The 21217-nt window shown below is 43.6% G+C and overlaps 1 protein-coding gene across 4 annotated transcripts in view; it reads right to left on the reverse strand.

Moving 5' to 3' along the window:
* Positions 1–13544: 13544 nt before the first annotated feature.
* Positions 13545–21217, reverse strand: part of chd6 (chromodomain helicase DNA binding protein 6) — a 115548-nt gene continuing 107875 nt past the window's right edge. For all 4 annotated transcript variants that reach the window (XM_029682492.2, XM_029682491.2, XM_029682489.2 and 1 more), the window contains exon 38: positions 13545–21036. In XM_029682492.2, the coding sequence (XP_029538352.2) occupies positions 19939–21036 (1098 nt within the window). In that variant the 3' untranslated portion in view covers positions 13545–19938. The remainder of the gene's footprint in view (positions 21037–21217) is intronic.

The following is a 21217-nucleotide window of genomic DNA, read 5'->3' on the forward strand; positions in this document are numbered from 1 at the left end:
AGGAATATGCAGAAATCGCGCCGCCATTTCCTGGATGAAAAATTCGAATTGTTTTCCTAATTTCTGATTGTGACAAATGTATAGTGTAGAGAATCATTGCAGCATCTAAACCGCTGTGAAATATATTTTCAATAACCAAAAATATTGTACTGTATTTTCAGCTTTTTGAAGCTGGTGTACAAAACCGAAAAGATGCAAAAAATAAATCAAATGAATGGCCCTCCCTTCAACAGAATATATTTCACCTAAAATAAATGTTTTAACGACCCCAAAAACCAGGGGCTCAGCTTCTTACAGGACAGGCAGAGTGGGAGGTTCCTGGTGGAGAGCCAGACGCGATCACCAGGATGGAACACACCAGGATGGAGCCTGACTGCGGTGGCGATCTGCCTGCTCCTTCTGACAGTGGACGGCCTACTGGAGCCTCACGGCGGCATTGTTCCAAATCTCTTCTGCGCACCTGACCCCTCGTCCACCGCAGGAGCTTCGGTCTGGCTCGGGGTCCACAGAGCAAGGGCTGACTGATAACCCAGAACACACTGGAAGAGAGTCAGCCCGGTGGAGGAGTGACACAATGAATTCTGGGCATACTCCTCTCAGGGAAGGAATAAGGCCAACTCCCCTTGTCGGCCCTGGCAGTGACTCCTCAGGAACCTCGTTAGCTCCTGGTTCATTCTTTCCACCTGCCCGTTAGACTGAGGCCGATACCTAGATGTGAGGCTGACAGTGACCCTCAGCTTCTCCATGAAGGCTTTCCATACCCGTGACATGAATTGGGGGCCACGGTCGGAGACGATGTCCTTCGGAAGCACTTCTCCACTTTGAGCATTGGCTAATCCATAAGGCAGTGTGTCCAAGGAGAGGGTGTTGTCTCGGCATGCCAACTCCATCTGGACCTCTTTACACAGTCCACCCTCCTGACTAGGGTGTGGAACGCCGGCTCATTCCATCCGCTGGATTCTGCCACTGTCCGGAAAGGGGCGTACTCCACAGCGGTCTGGCCATCCTGCCATAGTTGGAGTAGGCACTCATCCAGCTCTCTGCCCTCCGGTGGATGATCGAAGAACCCCACTGAACAGAGCCATGAGCCTCTCATAGGAACCCAGCTCCTCCTCTCCTCTCTCTCAAATGGCCGTAGTCCACTCCAACGCTCAGCACGGAAATAACTGTGGCAACCTTGGACCTCTCAGTGGTGTGGGCTCCCATCTGATGAGTGAAATAGAGGGAGCACTGGTGTAGGAAGCCACGGCATTTGGATGGAGTCCCGTCATATTTGTCCGGGAGGGACAAACGGGCATCGCTGACCTGGGCGGACTGTTGGATGGGCTGGGGTGCTGGCTCGACTCGTGGTAGAGAATCCTACGCTACGTAGAGACGTTGAATGAGGAGGACCTCATCCATAGCTGTCCCCAGTTGCGCCAGCTGGTCGCGGTGTTAGCGGTTGTAGGTTGTCCTGTTTGCCAACCATCTAGGAGATGTCTTGAATACCTGCGTATTCAATTTGTTGAGGCGGTATATTCTGTAACGAAGACGCAGGGAGTCAGGAAGGAGGTGCAGTTGGTGAGTTTAATAGTAATGAAAACAAAACACAAGCAGCATCTGGACATGATAACAGAACCAATACTGCCTGATGAGTAATGCTACAGAGTGCTAGATAAAGGGGGAGTAATCAGGGTAGTGATGAAGTCCAGATGTGTGCCTAATGACGGGGTGCATGTGTGCGTAATGATCGTTGCCAGGTGCGGTGGTTAGTAAACTGGTGACGTTGAGCGCTGAAGCGGGAGTAGGCGTGACACCAATGCACTGTTACAGATCTCTTTACATAATCAAATCCATTTACTATTCTTTTAAGCTAAGAAGAGGTAGGCCTGTGCTTTTTTGCCATTTTCTTTAATCAAAAGTAAACCTATGGCATACCCTCTCACACCCCCTCAATTTGTGTCCCGGTCTTAACTTAACAGCCCTTCACTGACATAGAGGTAGGCTATTTAACCTCTCTGGGATATGTACCGTCCCACCTCGCTAACAGCCAGTGAAAGTGCAGGGCGCCAAATTCAAAACAACAAATACAAGTAGCATACAAGTATTTTACACCATTTTAAAGATAACATTTTCGTTAATCCAGCCACAGTGTCTGATTTCAAAAATGCTTTACAGCGAAAGCACCACAAATGATTATGTTGGGTCACCATCAACTCACAGAAACACACAGCCATTTTTCCAGCCAAAGAGAGGAGTCACAAAAAGCACAAATAGAGATAAAATTAATCAATAACTTTTGATGATCTTCATCAGATGGCACTCATAGGACTTCATGTTACACAATATATGCATGTTTTGTTCGATAAAGTGCATATTTATATCAAAGAATCACATTTTACATTGGTGCGTTACATTCAGTAGTTCTAAAACATGCGGTGATTGTGCAGAGAGCCACATCAATTCACAGAAATACTCATCATAAATGTTGATGAAAATACAAGTGTTATACATGGAATAAGAGATATACTTCTCCTTAATGCAACCGCTGTGTCAGATTTCCAAAAAACTTTACGGAAAAAGCAAACCATGCAGTAATCTGAGTACAGCGTTCAGACAACAAAGCAGCCAAAAAGATATCTGCCATATTGTGTAGTCAACATTAGTCAGAAATAACATGATAAATATGAACTTACCTTTGATGATCTTCATCAGAAGGCTCTCCCATGAATCCCAGTTCCACAAGAAATGTTTGATTTGTTCGATAAAGTTCATAATTTATGTCAAAATAGCTTCTTTTGTTAGCTCGTTTGGTAAAGAAATCCAAACGCGCTTTCAGGTCCAGCCGAACATCGAACGAAAAGTTCAAAAAGTTGTGTTACAGCCCATAGAAACTTGTCAAACTAAGTATAGAATCAATCTTTAGGATGTTTTTATAAAAAATGTTTCAACCGGAGAATTCCTATGTCTGCAATGGAACGAGAGCTAACTCTCTCGTGAGCCTGTGGCACTCTGCCAGACACCTGGCTCAATCCCCCCCCACTTCACAGTAGAAGCCTGAAACAACGTTCTAAAGACTGTTGACATCTAGTGGAAGCATTAGGAAGTGCAATATGACCCAATTTACTCTGTATATTGGAATGGCAAAAAGTTGAAAAACTACAAACCTCAGATTTCCCACTTCCTGGTTGGATTTTTCTCAGGTTTTCGCCTGCCATATGAGTTCCGTTATACCCACACACATAATTCAAACAGTTTTAGAAACTTCAGAGTGTTTTCTATCCAATACTACTAATACATATATTAGCATCTGGGACAGAGTAGCAGGCAGTTTACTCTGGGCACCTTATTCATCCAAGCTACTCAATACTGCCCCCCTGTCACCAAGAAGTTAAAGAATGTGTGGTGGGTGGAGGAATTAACCGACAAATCTATGGATATAGCAGCCTATAGTCCAATTTTATATGTCAAAGGTAGGCCTACCTCTTACTTCTTCAATAGGAAAAAATAGGCTCCAACACAAAGCCCCCTTGTTGTTAGTAAAGTCTCATTAAAATTAAGACTTTGAAATTAATTATGTCTACTCAAATTTGCCTACTTTAGCATCATGAGTTGCTATTTTGTGACACGAGCGGTGTGGTTAGCATGTTAGGGTTGGAATATCCATTGCAGTGTGTAATGCTATTATCTTAGAAATATAACTTTGCTCTGCGCTTCTCCCAACATGCACTTTGTAGCATATAGGCTATAGATAATTTGATTGAGACCACTAGGCCTGGATTTTCGTGATTTTAGGGGCAAGGCCATTTGGCCTTTTAGAGGTGACAAAACTGCCAGGGCACGAAGGATATTAACCAAAATAGACAATTACATTTTTGAAAACCAAAAAAACAATAGCTATACTCTGAAGAAAAACAAAAATGCATGTACATGTACATAAATCATTTGCCTACATGTCAAAGTGTAGGTGATAGCCTATGTGTATTGGTTACAAGCCTGTCATGTCCTGACCAGTTCTGAAATGAAGTGCCTGAATTTTTATTTATTACATATATACAGTGAGGGATAAAAAGTATTTGACCCCCTCTCAATCAGAAAGATTTCTGTCTCCCAGGTGTCTTTTATACAGGTAACGAGCTGAGATTAGGAGCACACTCTTAAAGGGAGTGCTCCTAATCTCAGTTTGTTACTTGTATAAAAGACACCTGTCCACAGAAGCAATCAATCAATCAGATTCCAAACTCTCCACCATGGCCAAGACCAAAGAGCTCTACAAGGATGTCAGGGACAAAATTGTAGACCTACACAAGACTGGAATGGGCTACAAGACCATCGCCAATCAGCTTGGTGAGAAGGTGACAACAGTTGGTGCGATTATTCGCAAATGGAATAAACACAAAATAACTGTCAATCTCCCTCGGCCTGGGGCTCCATGCAAGATCTCACCTTGTGGAGTTGCAATGATCATGAGAACGGTGAGGAATCAGCCCAGAACTACACGGGAGGATCTCGTCAATGATCTCAAGGCAGCTGGGACCATAGTCACTGAGAAAACAATTGGTAACACACTACGCCGTGAAGGACTGAAATCCTGCAGCGCCCGCAAGTTCCCCCTGCTCAAGAAAGCACATATACATGCCCATCTGAAGTTTGCCAATGAACATCTGAATGATTCAGTGTTGTGGTCAGATGAGACCAAAATGGTGCTCTTTGGCATCAACTCAACTTGCTGTGTTTGGAGGAGGAGGAATGCTGTCTATGACCCCAAGAACACCATGCCAACCGTCAAACATGGAGGTGGAAACATTATGCTTTGGGGGTGTTTTTCTGCTAAGGGGACAGGACAACTTCACCGCATCAAAGGGACGATGGACGGGGCCATGTACCGTCAAATCTTGGTTGAGAACCTCCTTCCCTCAGCCAGGGCATTGAAAATGGGTCGTGGATGGGTATTTCAGCATGACAATGACCCCAAACACACGGCCAAGGAAACAAAGGAGTGGCTCAAGAAGAAGCACATTAAGGTCCTGGAGTGGCCTAGCCAGTCTCCAGACCTTAATCCCATAGAAAATCTGTGGAGGGAGCTGAAGGTTCAAGTTGCCAAACGTCAGCCTCGAAACCTTAATGACTTGGAGAAGATCTGCAAAGAGGAGTGGGACAAAATCCCTCCTGAGATGTGTGTAAACCTGGTGGGCAACTACAAGAAACGTCTGACCTCTGTGATTGCCATCAAGGGTTTTGCCACCAAGTACTAAGTCATGTTTTGCAGAAGGGTCAGATACTTATTTCCCCCATTAAAATGCAAATCAATTTATAACATTTTTAACATGCGTTTTTCTGGACTTTTTTGTTGTTATTCTGTCTCTCACTGTTCAAATAAACCTACCATTACAATTATAGACGGATCATTTCTTTGTCAGTGGGCAAACGTACAAAATCAGCTGGGGATCAAATACTTTTTTCCCTCACTGTACGTATAGGCTAAACACCAGTCATGTTTGACAAATATAACGTAGGATCATTATTAATATCTAAAGGCTTGATTCTGTCAGCAAACTTGAGGCACTTCTCTTTCAGATAGGAGAGAAAGACCAGTGCCTGTTACGCACTGCAACATCACTCACCTTGCAATCTGTGTGGAGGCAGTCAATTTTGTGATACCATTTAACCATCAAGATAATTGTTTAAAACCTGGATTTTTTTTGTAATTTTATGAGGCTTGGCATACCGTGTTCTGACCATAGGAATGTTAAGGGGATAGAAACACTTCCACTTCCATATGCCATTGAAACCAGTATTTATCTCATGTTTTCAACTTTATTTTGTTGTCCAGCAGCCAAATACACAATCCTCGTCATATTAACAACCCATGCTTGTTGTTGCGTCTTTAGATCTTCCTTCTTTCTGAAGGATATTTTCATCTCTGTCATATGAAACCGCTGGCATTTGCAGTGCAAGAACAGATGCATTTTGGAATATTTGCTATTATAGTTCACTGCCATGTGCACATTGCTGTACTTATAATGTGAAGAAATAGACTAAAATGTTATCAACATTTGAAGCTAAACGTTCTGATCTGTTGCATCAGCCTCATTGCTTTCAAAAGGTTTTTGGATCTAAAGTGGCTGTATGGAATATTTCTTTACAACAGCTGAAGAACTATGCACATCCAGGGACTTTCCGCAGGTGCTGGAGTTGTAGGCCAACTTATGGAAAACAGAAAGGAATATTTATTTTTCACACAGAAGGACAAACCGAAGATGTGGATGTCGATTAAAGGCAGCCCCCGCAACTCTCTGATTCGGAGGGGTTGGGTTAAATGCGGAAGACACATTTCAGTTGAAGGCATTCAGTTGTACAACTGACAAGATATCCCCTTTCCCTTTTCCCTAAACTGACCAATAAGAATGAAATTAAATCAAAGTTTATTTGTCACGTGCGCCGAATACAACAGGTTTAGACCTTGCAGTGAAATGCTTACTTACAGGCTCTAACCAATAGTGCAAAACATGTATTAGGTGAACAATAGGTAAGTAAAGAAATAAAAATGACAGTAAAAAGACAGTGAAAAATAACATTAGCGAGGCTATATACAGTAGCAAGGCTATAAAAGTAGCGAGGCTACTTACAGACACAGGTTAGTCATGGTGATTGAGGTAGTATGTACATGTAGATATGGTTAAAGTGACTATGCATATATGATGAACAGAGAGTAGCAGTAGCGTAAAAGAGGGGTTGGTGGGTGGCAGGACCCAATGCAGATAGCCCGGTTAGCCAATGTGCGGGAGCACTGGTTGGTCGGGCCAATTTAGGTAGCATGTACATGAATGTATAGTTAAAGTGACTGTGCATATATGATAAACAGAGAGTAGCAGCAGCGTAAAAGAGGGGTTGGGGGGGGGGGGGGTGGCACACAATGCAAATAGTCCGGGTAACCATTTGGTTACCTGTTCAGGAGTCTTATGGCTTGGGAGTAAAAACTGTTGAGAAGCCTTTCTGTCCTAGACTTGGCACTCCGGTACCGCTTGCCATGCGGTAGTAGAGAGAACAGTCTATGACTGGGGTGGCTGGGATCTTTGACCATTTTTAGGGCCTTCCTCTGACACCGCCTAGTGTAGAGGTCCTGGATGGCAGGCAGCTTAGCCCCAGTGATGTACTGGGCCGTACGCACTATCCTCTGTAGTGCCTTGTGGTCGGAGGCCGAGCAATTGCCGTACCAGGCAGTGATGCAACAAGTCAGGATGCTCTCGATGTTGCAGCTGTAGAACCTTTTGAGGATCTCAGGACCCATGCCAAATCTTTTAAGCTTCCTGAGGGGGAATAGGCTTTGTCGTGCCCTCTTCACGACTGTCGTGGTGTGTTTGGACCATTCTAGTTTGTTGGTGATGTGGACACCAAGGAACTTGAAGCTCTCAACCTGCTCCACTACAGCCCCATCGATGAGAATGGGGGCGTGGTCGGTCCTCCTTTTCCTGTTGTCCACAATTATCTCCTTAGTCTTGGTTATGTTGAGGGATAGGTTGTTAACCTGGTCTCAGAGTATTTTGTATTATTCTGTATGTAAATCCGAGACACTCCATTGGTATATGTTATATTTCATATGGTATGTATTCATTTGTAGATGTCCAACACCCATTTTGTATATGTTACGAATAACAATTTGTTAGCTAGCTGGCTAACGTTAACTAGGGTTAGAGGTTAGGGTTAAGTTTAGAAGTTAGGTTAAAGGGTTAGGGTTAGCTAAAAGGATTAAGGTTAGGGGAAGGGTTAGCTAACATGCTAAGTAGTTGCAAAGTAGAAAAAATGTAGTAAGTATTTGAGAAGTTGATAATTAGCTAAAGTTGTCCATGATGAGATTCAAACACACAACCTTTGGGTTGCTAGATGTTTGCGTTATATACCCAACCAATCACCATTCTTTCGTTTTTGCCTTAAAGGGGAGTTTCACCCTGGCTCTGCCACGGCATATAGTTGTTACTATATTAACAACATTACGTTTTCATCATAAACATCACATTTATCCAAACCATAAGCTAGAACTCGCACATTTTCATTTCATTAGTAGAATTGGTAGTTGACTCCGTGTATTCATCTGCTCATAGTGAACCACAAAGTCTGGCATTAATAGCAAATGCTGATACCGCCCGCTAGGTAGAGGGGGCGTGCCCACAAACTTGAATAATGGCGTCTACTTCGAACGACCAAAAGGAATATTTATTTTTCACACAGAAGGACAAACCGAAGATGTGGATGTCAATTAAGGCAGCACCTCTCTGATTCAGAGGGGTTGGGTTAAATGCGGAAGACACATTTCAGTTGAAGGCATTCAGTTGTACAGACACCGGTTAGTGAGGCTGATTGAGGTAGTATGTACATGTAGATATGGTTAAAGTGACTATGCATATGTGATGAACAGAGGGTAGCAGTAGCGTAAAAGAGGGGTTGGTGGGTGGCGGGACAATGCAGATAGCCCGGTTAGCCAAATGTGTGGTTGTAACCTCAACTTCTCTTGGCAAGATTTTTTTTTGAAAGTCTTTGTTTTTCACTAATGTTTGTCATCATGCCTGTGTTGTGTTTTGTGCCTAGTTGTGCTAATTACAAACAAGCGTGAAAATGAGTTATCTTTCATCGTTCTACCTACCAGAGATTACCCCCTATCAAGAATGATGCAGTGACAAAAGATTTTCAGAGGGATTTTCAGGCTGAACTGATGGGGAATCCATTTCGACAACAGCTGAGAAGTGATGCAATCACCATCTTTTTTTCCCCCTCACAACAAAACAGAAGATTCTCAATATACGGTAATCTAATGTTACCTAGTTTGCTAGCCTAGCTGGACTAGCTGGGTAAGTTGCAGTCCTGTATTGAACTCTGAAACCCATTTATTTAACCTTTATTTAACTGGGCAAGTCAGTTAATAAGAACAAATTATTATTTTACAATGACGGCCTACCCCGGCCAAACCCCTCCCCTAACCCGGACGATGCTGGGCCAATTGTGCGCCGCCCTATGGGACTCCCGATCACAGACGGTTTTGATACAGCCCAGGATCGAACCAGGGTCTGTAGTGACGTCTTTAGCACTGAGATGCAGTGCCTTAGACCGCTGCTAGCTAATCAGCTAAATCATATAGCTTTCTTTTTGTGCACACACTGTCAATCAATTTCACATGCCATGGAAACATGTTTGTTTGTTCTATCTTTGACTGACGTTACCTAACGTAAGCTAGCTAATGTTACCAAATAAGAGTCATCTCAATTTGGTAGCCATCTAAAACCCTCCGTTACTAAAAATAGAATTGTTGATATAGCTAACTCACTCTGTGTGTTAGTAGCAATGATGAATGTGTATGAATCGTCTATGGTTGATTAGTTCGTTCTCAGCCAGTCTCAGCTGGCTAGCAATGTTGCTGCCAATTTAGTGACGCTACTTATCTGACAGCAAGCTGACAATATGGAAATGTCCATGTTAGCTATGCTTACATAGCCAGTCTAATAGAGATTAAAATATTGTGTATTGTTGTATGTTGTATATTTTGTTGTAGGTGGTACAGAATCTGATTCCACCAACATGCGCTTCCAACCCCTAACTCTGCACAAAGTAAATTGGCCAAAATATTTACAAGCTGACGGCTAAAATAGCTCAATTTACAGTAAGCATGATAAAAATATGAAATGGATAGTGTTTGTATGGTTTGTGTTATGGGGTTACAGGTGGTTAGAGGTAGCCTGAGGACAACAGAGTACCTTCCAGACCATGTAATCAATTTGGTGTTCCCCTTTCTCTTTTAACCTTTTCTTTTTCTGGAGTCATTCCACAGTGCCCTGCTGAAAAATACCTTTAACGGGATTAACGGGATTGATTTGACAACACCCAGTGAAATAGCAGCGCACCAAATTCAAAAACAGAAATACTCATAATAATAATTCATAAATGATCTCACACAGGCATGGGCTGTATGCACGGGGAGGTCCATGGCCACTTCTGTGGTCATGGAGCTACACCTCTGGCTGTCTTTGACAGCTATGAAGGAAACCGACAAAGCCGCCCTATTGAACGCCTCCATCTCTGACAGCAGTCTCTTCAGAAGCGCCTTCAAAGATGTGACGGCGCATTTTGGCAAGCTTGAGGAGGAGATGAAGCAGCAGTCTAGACACCTGCCATTGGAGGGGCAGGGCCCGCTCTCCACCGTCTCCAGTAGACCCGGGTCTATGGCCAGATGGAGAGCCCATCGAGCAGCAGCAACTGGTGTACCGAGACCGGGCCCGCACCTCCGGCAGCACCAGAGAAGACGGCAGCTCAACCGACAGGAGAGGTGTTCATTTCGTCTCCCTGGCAGCCGAGAGGCAGTCAGAAGAGACTACGACCATGACGGGACGAGAGGGAGAGGACGGAAGAGTGCGCAGCACTTCGTGTGACGGCGCTTACTGTTCATCCCCCACCCCTGCAAAGGGATGGTGGAGTCAGTGTGTCTTTTGTTAATAAAGAATACTGAGACCGCTCGGATGCCTTCTCTTTCTATCTCTCTCTTCCTCTCACCACCCACAGCCCACAATGAGTGCGTAGCTGAGCACACACAGAAGGACGTTGTTAGTGGGAATGACATGAGGAAAGCAAGATGGACGCTCTTAATGAGCCATCATGCTATACCTCATAAAAACCCGACACTACACACTCTTAGGAGTGAAGTAGCTAAGGGTTTAAAGAGCAGCTGCGTACACAACCCCATGTTGGGCCGATGACACAATCACTGTCATGAGGCAGACGCCTCAGTTAGTGTAGCTCAGACCCGTGCTGCGTTCACGGAGGGCTGGCACCACAAGGTTACACGTATAACCGATGTGTCGGCGCACCAGATTCTTACAGAACGCATTAGTATTTCCTCCCCCTTTCAAAGGGGGCCCCACCCTGGACTGTCCCACCACTTCAGTGTTGGGGGACAGCGGCGGCTTGGGTCATAGAGGAATACAGGTCCTTCCTACTGTCTGTACCACAGCTTCGCGCTCTCCCGCTCTCAGAGCACTATTGGGAGTGGCAACGAAGCCAGGAGGAGAGGGTGCAGCTAAATCGGATGCTGGAGAACCCTCTCGTTTTCGGGTGTGGTAGAGACGGTGATGAAGACGCCAGAGAAAGTAGCCGCTCTTGTGAAAGAGATTATGTAACTTTTGGCAAAGGAGGTCACAGTAGTTCCCCAAGAGCAAAGGAACAGCGGGCTATATTCGCCCTATTTTCTAGGGCCAAAAAAGACCGACCGAGGCCAATATTGGATTTACGCACTCTCAACGAGAGTGGAGCCAAATGGCCCTTCCGAATGCTTACGACAAAACGTCTACTGGAACGTATTCACAACAGGGACTTTTGTGTAAGCATAGACCTAAAGGATGCATACTTTCATGTGCCGGTCCATCCGCATCACAGGAAGATTCTGCGTTTCGCCTTTCAAGGGCTGGCGTACGAGTATGCAAGAATGCCATTCAGGTACGCCCTGGCACCTCGCACCTTTTCCAAATGTGTGGAGCCGGCATTGGAACCGTTGCGCCGTCAGGGGATAAGGCTACTAGTCTACCTAGACGACCTATTGGTCTTGACCCCGTCAGCAGAGCTGGCGATCACACACGACACAGACAGTGATTCATCTCACACGTCTGGGGTTCGCTGTGAATTGGGAAAAGAGTGCACCTTGGCCCAGTCAGTAGATTGTCTACCTGGGATTTAGACACGGTGACTATGAAGGCTCGAATTTCGGATCCTCGACGGGCTGCTATCCCTAAGAAGGTTTTATCCGAATCACATGGTGACGGCGCACTCCGTCATTACACTTTTGGGTCTCAAGAGACCTCATGTCTCGAGGGGGTCCCTGAGACAACGAGTGGCAACTGCACCCTGACGTTGTTCTCCAAATATGACAAAGATTCAGGAGAAGGTGGATGTGTTCGCGTCATGTCTGAATGTGCAATGTCCCCTATGCCTTTCTCTACGAGCCCAGGATGAACCGCCACTATGGATAGACGCTTTTGCGCACCAGTGGACAGATGTTCTCCTGTACGCATTTCCACCGCTCTCCTGCATTCTCCCACTGCTAGCCTGCGTGAGAACAGGAGGGCTGTCAATTATATTGATTGCCCCCGATCACCCAGGGGATCCGTGGTATGCGGAGATGACTCAAATTTTGATTGCGCCATCATGGCCAATTCCACTTCGAGAGGACGCAATGGCATAGGCGGCAGTATGCCAGCAGATAGATAGTTTTCACAATAGTGTGCCACAGAGAATGTGGACCCCGTGTGCTGTCAGGTTGAGAGTGTGCATTCTTTCTTACAGTTCATGCTTGACAAACAGCGCTCACCTGCCACCATCAACGTGTTTGTAGAGTGCTTTGGCGTGCTACGTGCAGCGCACGGTGATGATTAGAGGTCATCGCCTCAATTGTTTGTGTGTCACGGTGCTAGTGCACTGGGTAGACCACTTTCAAAATAGCGGCTGTCTCATTGACTTTGCGAATTTTATGGAACATTTTATGGATCTTTTATTTCAGCTCATGAAAAATGTGATCAACACTGTAGCGTTTATATTTTTGTTCTGTGTATAATTATATTCAGCCCAAGGGCACAGCGGTCACAAGGCATAGATTTCTTTTAGGGGGAATTCTGGCCACGCAAGGCGGCATCAACGGTATGCCACCGGGAAATTCGAGGCCTGGAAACCACACTAAATAGCCTATATTGCACGCCCATTGGAGAATCAGGAATCAGGCATCATTTTGTAGTCCTAAAACCTGGAAATGAGTTACCTCTGGTTCATTCAACCATCCCTATGGGGAAAGGTTTTGGGATAAATGTTGAGAATAAGGTCTGTGGTTAACACAGGTATGAGATATTACGTTTTGTTCTGAGATGTCACTTAACATAACCTTTATGAAGCCTTTTTGCTTTTCTTATTACATAAATGCTTCAAAATACACAAAAAGTGACTTTACCTGATGAAGAGTCGCATAGACACAACCCATAAGATAACTACATTCGTCCTTGCACGCTTTCTAAATACAATTTTTTGAAACTTTGGCAAAGGGTAAAGTCCACAAAACTTAGTCCACTTCTCTTAACAGATTTTGGTTTTCGAAACAGAACTGTATTGAGATCAAATGTTTCATAGATGAGACAATTTGGTGGTGATTTTAAATACCAGCCAGGTGCTTCAGATTTATACATCCGGTGAAACATTTGTCTCATTGTTCCATCTGTGTAGTTGCTGCTTTGGCTGACACCATGGGTATAATCATTACGCCGATTCGGTTGCAACTCTATTGAGATCAAATGTTTTGCAACAAACGGAAAACGCAAACAAGTTTCTATTTGACAAATTTAGGTAGGTCCCTCCCCATTTCGTTTTCTCCATTTGGTTCTTAAACGGTTTCTGTAATGAATGCACCCCAGCAGAGATACTTTTGAGCCATGCTCTTAAGAGTCTTCCTGACTTGAGTTCACGGTGTTAGTCACGTGGGTCGTGCGTCAGCCAGGCTAGCTGCTGCAATCAGTATGATGAGAAATGAATACCCCTTCACTTGATGAAAGTTGAAAGTCATCTTTTATTGCACAATAAAATATCACATACCATGTTTTGAGTTAAGTGATTGGTCCACATGGGAATATTGGACCTATTTCAACAAAAAAAATGTAATCCACAACTGTGAATGTTGCCGATGTCAGACAGTACTTTTGTTTTGTAGCATGATATTCCCACAATGTAGCTAGAGCTTCAGTACACCCATTTAGTGAACACTGGCTTTGACTGCATGAGCTGAAAATGAATGTCCTAATCTGTCAAAGGTCCTTTATTCAAGCAGCTGTTGAACAGAACCTTGAAGCGTGCATGCAGACACACACAGTCAGAGTGGTCTGCCATCTCTGTAACTTGGATTGTGGCAATTGTCAGGGCCTATATAACCAGCATGTCCAGGCATGCAATCACAACACACACAGCATGGTATTGGCAAGCCAGAGCCTGTATATTTCCCCTGACGTGCAAATACTTTACAGAATTTATGTATAGGGTCTGACACCTAGTGTCTGACCTGACAGCAGAAATAGGTTATAGTACAATTCAGCCCAAAGTTCACACGGATACAACTGACCCCATCCCAATGACCCACAATCTATGGCACGTTAAGTGCATTACACTTTTTTTCAGGAAATCGAGTTGTCATTTGTTTTTTCAACTATTCTTGCCACAGGTGATGGCAAAAAGATACAATACACATTCTACAATTTGAAAAGAGCCAGCAAGCCTTAGAAGCGGGACTGTTGTCCCTCTGAACCCTTTGACGTTACAAACCAGGCATAAACATGAAAATGCTTAGATAAGACTTGTACAATAAATACATATGAGATACATGCTTGAAATCAATCTGACTCTACCATAAATTACCAAAGACTAACTGAAAAGAAAACACACAGTAAAACATTTATGACATGAAGACTGAATAAATATTAATTGACCTTCAACTGCACCAATTAGTTGTTTTTCCAAGTTTTCACATACAAGCAAAGTAATAGGAAATAGGTGTGGGCTGGTGTGTTGATGAGATTATAAGATTGATCAATTAAACTAACGAGTTGGATATTACTCGTTTCCCCAAAACAGTTTGCTTGTCTATCTGAATACACATTGCTCAGCAAATGTTAGTGGAATATTGGATCCAACATGCTGAATATGTCTACAATTGGATGATCATAGGTTAACATCACACCCACTTAAGTTGTATACATACTGTGTACCCCTGACCTCCTTACGAAAACTGAAGGCCTCATGTGAATATAAGCATGGAAAAACGTGTCGTTTGAGTGAAATAAGGGGCCACTCATCAGACATGATCAATCAGGAATTGCATGGTATCCTTCAAATTGATTTACATGACATGAGGTTTGAATACGTTCAGGGATGTTTATGCATTAGTAACTTCGGCCTGGATATACAGAGCATTCGGAAACGATTCAAGCCTGAGTTTTTCCACATTTTGTTACGTTACAGCCTTATTCTAAAATTGATTCAATTGTTGTTCTCCTTTTCATCAATTTACACACAATACCCCATAATAACAAAGCAAAAACAGGTTTAGAAATGTTTGCACATTTATAATAAAAAAACACAAATCATATTTACATAAGTATTCAGACCCTTTACTCAGTACTTTGTTGGAGCACCTTTGGCAGCAATTACAGCCTAAAGTCTTCTTGGGTATGATGCTACAAGCTTGGCACACCTGTATTTGGGGAGTTTCTCCCATTCTTCTCTGCAGATCCTCTCAAGTGCTGTCAGGTTGGATCGGGAGAGTCGCTGCAGATATTTTCAGGTCTCCAGAGATGTTCGATTGGGTTCAAGTCTGGGATCTGGCCACTCAAAGACTTATCCTGAAGCCACTCCTGCATTGTCTTGGATGTGTGCTTAGGTTGTTGTCCTGTTGGAAGGTGAACCTTCGCCCCGGTCTGAGCGCTCTGGAGCAGGTTTTCATCAAAGATCTCTCTCTATTTTTCTCCGTTCATCTTTCCCTCGATCCTGACCAGTCTCTCAGTCCCTGCTGCTGAAAAAATCCCCACAACATGATGCTGCAATCACCATACTTCACCGTAGGGATGGTGCCAGGTTTCCTCCAGACGTGACACTTGACATTCAGCCCAAAGAGTTAAATCTTGGTTTCATTAGACCAGAGAATCTTGTTTCTCATGGTCTGAGAGACCTTTAGGTTCCTTCTGACAAACTCCAAGCAGGCTGTCATATGCCTTTTACTGAAGAGTGGTTTACATCTGGCCACTCTACCATAAAGGCCTGATTGGTGGAGTGTTGCAGAGATGGTTGTCCTTCTGGAAGGTTCTCCCATCTCCACAGAGGACCTATGTCAGAGTGGTCATCGGGTTTACCACCTCCCTTACCAAGGACCTTCTCCCCACGATTGCTCAGTTTGCCATCTCTTGAAAAGTCTTGGTGGTTCAAAGCTTATTCCATTTAAGAATGATGGAGGCCACTGTGTTCTTGGGGACCTTCAATGCTGCAGACATTTTTTGGTACCCTTCCCCAGATCTGTGCCTCGACACAATCCTGTCTCGGAGCTCTACGGACAATTCCTTCAACCTCATGGTTTGGTTTTTGCTCTGACATGCACTGTCAACTGTGGGACCTTTTATATAGACAGGTGTGTGCCTTTCCAAATCATGTCCAATCAATTGAATTTAACACAGGTGGACTCCAATCAAGATATAGAAACATCTCAAGGATGATCAATGGAAACAGGATGCACCTGTTGTTGCTTTGTCATTTTGGGGCATCCATTATGTGTAGATTGATGACAAAAAAATACATCCGATCAATTTTAGAATTAGGTTGTAATGTAACAAAATGTGGAAAAAGGAAGGGGTCTGATTCATTTCCATATGCATTGTACATACATGTAATCAGAGGAAGTTTGACAAATGAGGAAAATATCAAACCTCAGAGGCACTGATGAGAAAAGTAATTTGTTGTTCTCCATATTGTGCTTTTTTACGATTGATTGAATAACTTTTTGGAGTCTGAATTGGACCATGAAAACAACATTGGAAGATTATCTCATAACAATGCACTGACTGATGCCACACAAAGTCCAAATCTTGGTTTTTCATGTATGCATACAATTCAAGGGGCATTTTAAAACAAACAAAATACTTTGCTATATATAATTTCCAATATGGAGATGTAACAAAACATCTATATATAAAACACTAGCTAAATAAGGCATTTTACTTTTAATATAATCAACAAAGTTAAAAAGAAAAAGAAAGTGTCATATTTGGTGAAGGTTTGGCAAAGCAAAACAAATAAATTATATAGTAAAGTTGTGACAAGGCAAAAATAATGTCTTTCGACAAAGAAATGTGACGCTAAAGCAACACGAGCTAGAAATACAGCTCAACAAGGAAATGTCCCCCACGGGCCAGGTTGTATAAGTGTGCACATCCACGCACACACGCGCACAAATAAAAGATTAATAGGCAGAATACAGGTAAACAGTCACTAAAAGAACACTGTGCAAAAATTGTTTTCATATTAGAAAACAAACAAAATGTGAAGTCAGAAGTTGTTACGCTTAGAAGCGAAGTCTTAAACATAACCCCCCCCCATAAAAAAAACAGACCCTGTTACGAAATTGAGATTAAAATCTGCTTTTGCAACCATTTAGTGTAGTACAGTACAGTATACCCAGCAAACCGTAAAGATTTCCAGAACATTAGCAAAGATTCCCATTAAGTTCTAGTTAGGGTTTTATCTATTATTAGGATGATAACATCCCAAAAACATTATTTTAATGTTTTTGGGATGAATGAGAACTCAACGCTCTGGGAATGATGAGAACTCAACGTTCTAGGAACGTTCTTGCAACATCAGGCGAATGTTTTATACAAACATTGTATAATCCTCAGCATAACTGTACAGTTTTTGTCTTATGAGAACATTCGCCGCAACCTAACGAATGTTCTGGGAACTTTCACAGAACCAATTTTTGTGAAATACAAGAAAACACTGGTACTGAAGCTAGTAGCTATTTGCCCCAATATGTCGTAAACTAAAAATATGATGTGCTTGTAAACAAAAAGTAACAGCAATATACAGCTAAATAGATTTACATAAAAAAAAAATATTAATATGAGCTAGTCTACAGGAGTTTAAAATGCATCTGAGGAAAGAAAAGGAGACCACGAACCCTTTAAAACAACGAGGCACTCTGCGACTGCTTTGCACACAGTATCTATCTGATCAAATGACAAACTTTTCCCTAACACACAGATGGCAATGGACAGATTCATTTTGCATACCCCCCTCTCCCCTAGAGTACCCTCTGTGTGCTTGTCCCTCAACGGTGAGGCACTGGCTCTCAACAGAGCCCTCTGTGACAGATTTGTCTATGGCACCTCTTCACTGCTCCCGCACACTGGCACAGCTGACCAAGTCCCAAGCTATTGCCCACCTAATAACATGACTAGTAGTCCCAGTGAGACTGGAAGTAGTCCCAGTGAGACTGGAAATAGGTCCTCCTTCAAAGTGGCTATTGTGTGAAAATAACATTTAAAAAAACATTATCAAACCTCAGGATTGTTCTTTGCCTTCCGTTTAATATATATATACTGACAACATACGTGTTTTTGTTGTACTCAATGTGTTCTCTCGATCGGGTATAGTAACATTGTTTTCTCTAATTTTTTTTTTTTTACAAAGCAGCAACAATAAAACAAATAGGGATGGACAAAAGCTGTCCTATTAATAACTTACTTGCAGCAGTTGTGCTACACCTTGGGGCTGCAAGTGACCTTGCACGCATTGCTTTTAAAATGATATAATTATTAATGAATTATTATATTAAACACATTTTGAAGGACCTTCAATTCAAATTGCCATTAGTTTCAGGCTTTAGGATGAGAAACAACTTTAGGGGGATATTCATATAATCCTGTTAACACCAAGGAAACTGAGGGGTCAGTAGTCCCTGGGCAGCTACATCATTCTGGGTTGTTCATTAGGCAACAAAATGGATTTAAAAAAAACGGACATACAGGGAGGGAATACCTGGACATGTCCAATAAGAAACGCTCAATTTTCATTTTCCACTGCAAAATGTTATACAATGTTTTCCCATTGCGTGCCTTTTAATGAACACAACCGAGCCCTATACTGTAGCTGCCTTTGAACCCAAGAGTGCTGTCAGCATATTTTGGTTGGAAAAAATATTTACACATCCTCCCCCAGATTCACCTTTTAGCAGCCAGCGTCTTAAAATGGTGCAATACGCAGAAATTGCGCTGCCATTTTCGGTTTGCTAAAATTCTAATAGTTTGTCTAATTTCCATTTACGTGACAAAACAAGCAATGTATTGTGTACAGAATCATTGATCAATCTAAACCGCTGTGAAATATACACTACCGTTCAAAAGTTTGGGGTCACTTAGAAATGTCCTTGTTTTTGAAAGAAAAGCTGACCATTAACATCAAATTGATCAGAAATACAGTGTAGACATCGTTAATGTTGTAAATTACTTTTGTAGCTGGAAACGGCTTATTTTTATGGAATATCTACATAGGCGTACAGAGGCCCATTATCAGCAACCATCACTCCTGTGTTTTCAGCTGTGCTAACATAATTGCAAAAGGGTTTTCTAATAATCAATTAGCCTTTTAAAAGGATAAACTTGGATTAGCTAACACAACGTGCCATTGGAACACAGGAGTGATGGTTGCTGATAATGGGCCTCTGTACGCCTATGTAGATATTCCATTTATTTTTTAATATATATATTTTTAAATCAGCCGTTTCCAGCTACAATAGTAATTTACAACATTAACAATGTCAATACTGCACTTTTATTTAAAAAACAAGGACATTTCTAAGTGACCCCAAACTTTTGAACGATAGTGTACTTTCAATAACCAAAAATGTTTTATTTTCAGCTGTTTGAAGCTGGTGTACAAAACAAAATAAAAGACGCAAGAACAAAACTTAAGAACGGGGAGCATAGAAGTAGCGCACAGAACAGATCTACCGCTTCTTAGACTTGCTTTCAATGACATATCTATATCTCACATTTCTATGTGAATTTGGTCAGGTTGCCCAAAAAGTTACATATTGCAGCTTTAAAGTGCCACGATCATGATACAGCAGACCGTCAAGGCTGCTTGATCTGTGACAACCATGTAATACTGATTAGCAGGTCCTCCCTTCAGTTGCTTGCAAGTGTGTGTTTGCATGCAGGAGTGTCCATCACTTTCATGAAGTTCTTGAATGGAGCATGTGTGGGTATATACAGTATAACATAATCACAAGTTTGCTACAGGGCAGGAGCTCTATAAACATTAAGTGGATAATAAAAGTCTTTACAGGAACATTAACTTACACACCACAAACTTTACACTTTTGCACGGTAAGAAAGAGGGAGATGTCTATTGTGAATCCTGTGCCCCCCTTGGCTCTCTCTCCTCCTCATCTCTAGGCAGTTTTTCCTCCTCCATCACTCTATTCTCCTTTGTTTCTCTCTCCTCTTCAATCCTCTTCTCTGGGTTGACCTCTGGAGAAGCATGGGAGTCGTGTCCCGTGACCTCCTCCTGAACGTTGTCCTCCATCTGATGCTCCCTAGCCTCCGGCCCGGCCTGGTCAACCGTGCTCTCCCCAGTCTGACCATCGCTGGGTGTTTTCGGAGGCCCACTGTCTGTCTGTAAGTGGCTGTGGCTGCTTGCCTCCTCCACCACCCCTTCCTCCCTTGTTCTTTTCTTCTTCCTCTTAGGGCTGCCGGAGGACTCTGTGGGCGGCATGCCTGGCAGCGCCATGATGCCCCCGTGTGGGAGGAACATGTGAGGGTACAGCAGTCCATGGGACAACCCTGGAACAAGGAAAGGGTTGAAGGCCAGGTGGCTGCCACTGCTACTGCTGACGCCACTGCTGCTGCTGGCCGCCGCAGTGGTGATGGCTGCGATGCTGTGGCTGCCTATCGTACCTAGCTGCTTTTCCTCTGTCGACTGCTTGTCCTCCCTCTTTCTCTCTCCGTCAGACTGCATGCCGGAGCCATCTGCCTGTGTGCTCGAAGACGCCTGGCTGGGGCCTCGTGAGGGGCTACTGGCCGCGGAGGAAGCCGTAGTGGTGCTAACTGCAGCCGCTGAGGAGGTGGGAGCGGAGCTTGTGGGCGGCTGCCCCATCAGCCCCTGAACACTAAACATGTGGGGGGAGCCATGTATGCCGTGGAGCATCATGGGAAGCATGCTCAGGCCGTTCTTGGCATCTTCACCAGCGGACACGGCGAAGCCATGGGGGAATCCCATCAGGCCCGTGAGTGGGATGCCCTGGACATTGCGGAGGTTCTGGAGGCTGACCAAGTCCATGCTGCCGATCAGGCTGCCGTTCATGAAGAGTGGGCCCATGGGTGACTCCGAGAGGAGGGGCTTGGGCATCTCGCTGCGAGGACGACGGCCCCGGCGGCGGGGCCCTTGGTCGCGGCACACGGGCTCTGTGAGTATGCGCGTGTACTTTCCCTCGGGTAGAAAGCCCTGGAAACACAAGGCATTAGCTTGTGGAAAATGCAGGAAGTGTTTTGAAGGACATCTGTACTCTTTGTAAGGCAGTAGGTTCTGAGAACTGTCTGTGCTACTCAAGATATACAAATGCCAAATTAAAAATGGCATTCTAATGAAACTATTTGATGAGACACTTGTATGGATGAGAGAGAGT

Source organism: Oncorhynchus nerka, linkage group LG15 (assembly GCF_034236695.1).
Source record: "Oncorhynchus nerka isolate Pitt River linkage group LG15, Oner_Uvic_2.0, whole genome shotgun sequence".
NCBI lineage: Eukaryota > Metazoa > Chordata > Actinopteri > Salmoniformes > Salmonidae > Oncorhynchus > Oncorhynchus nerka.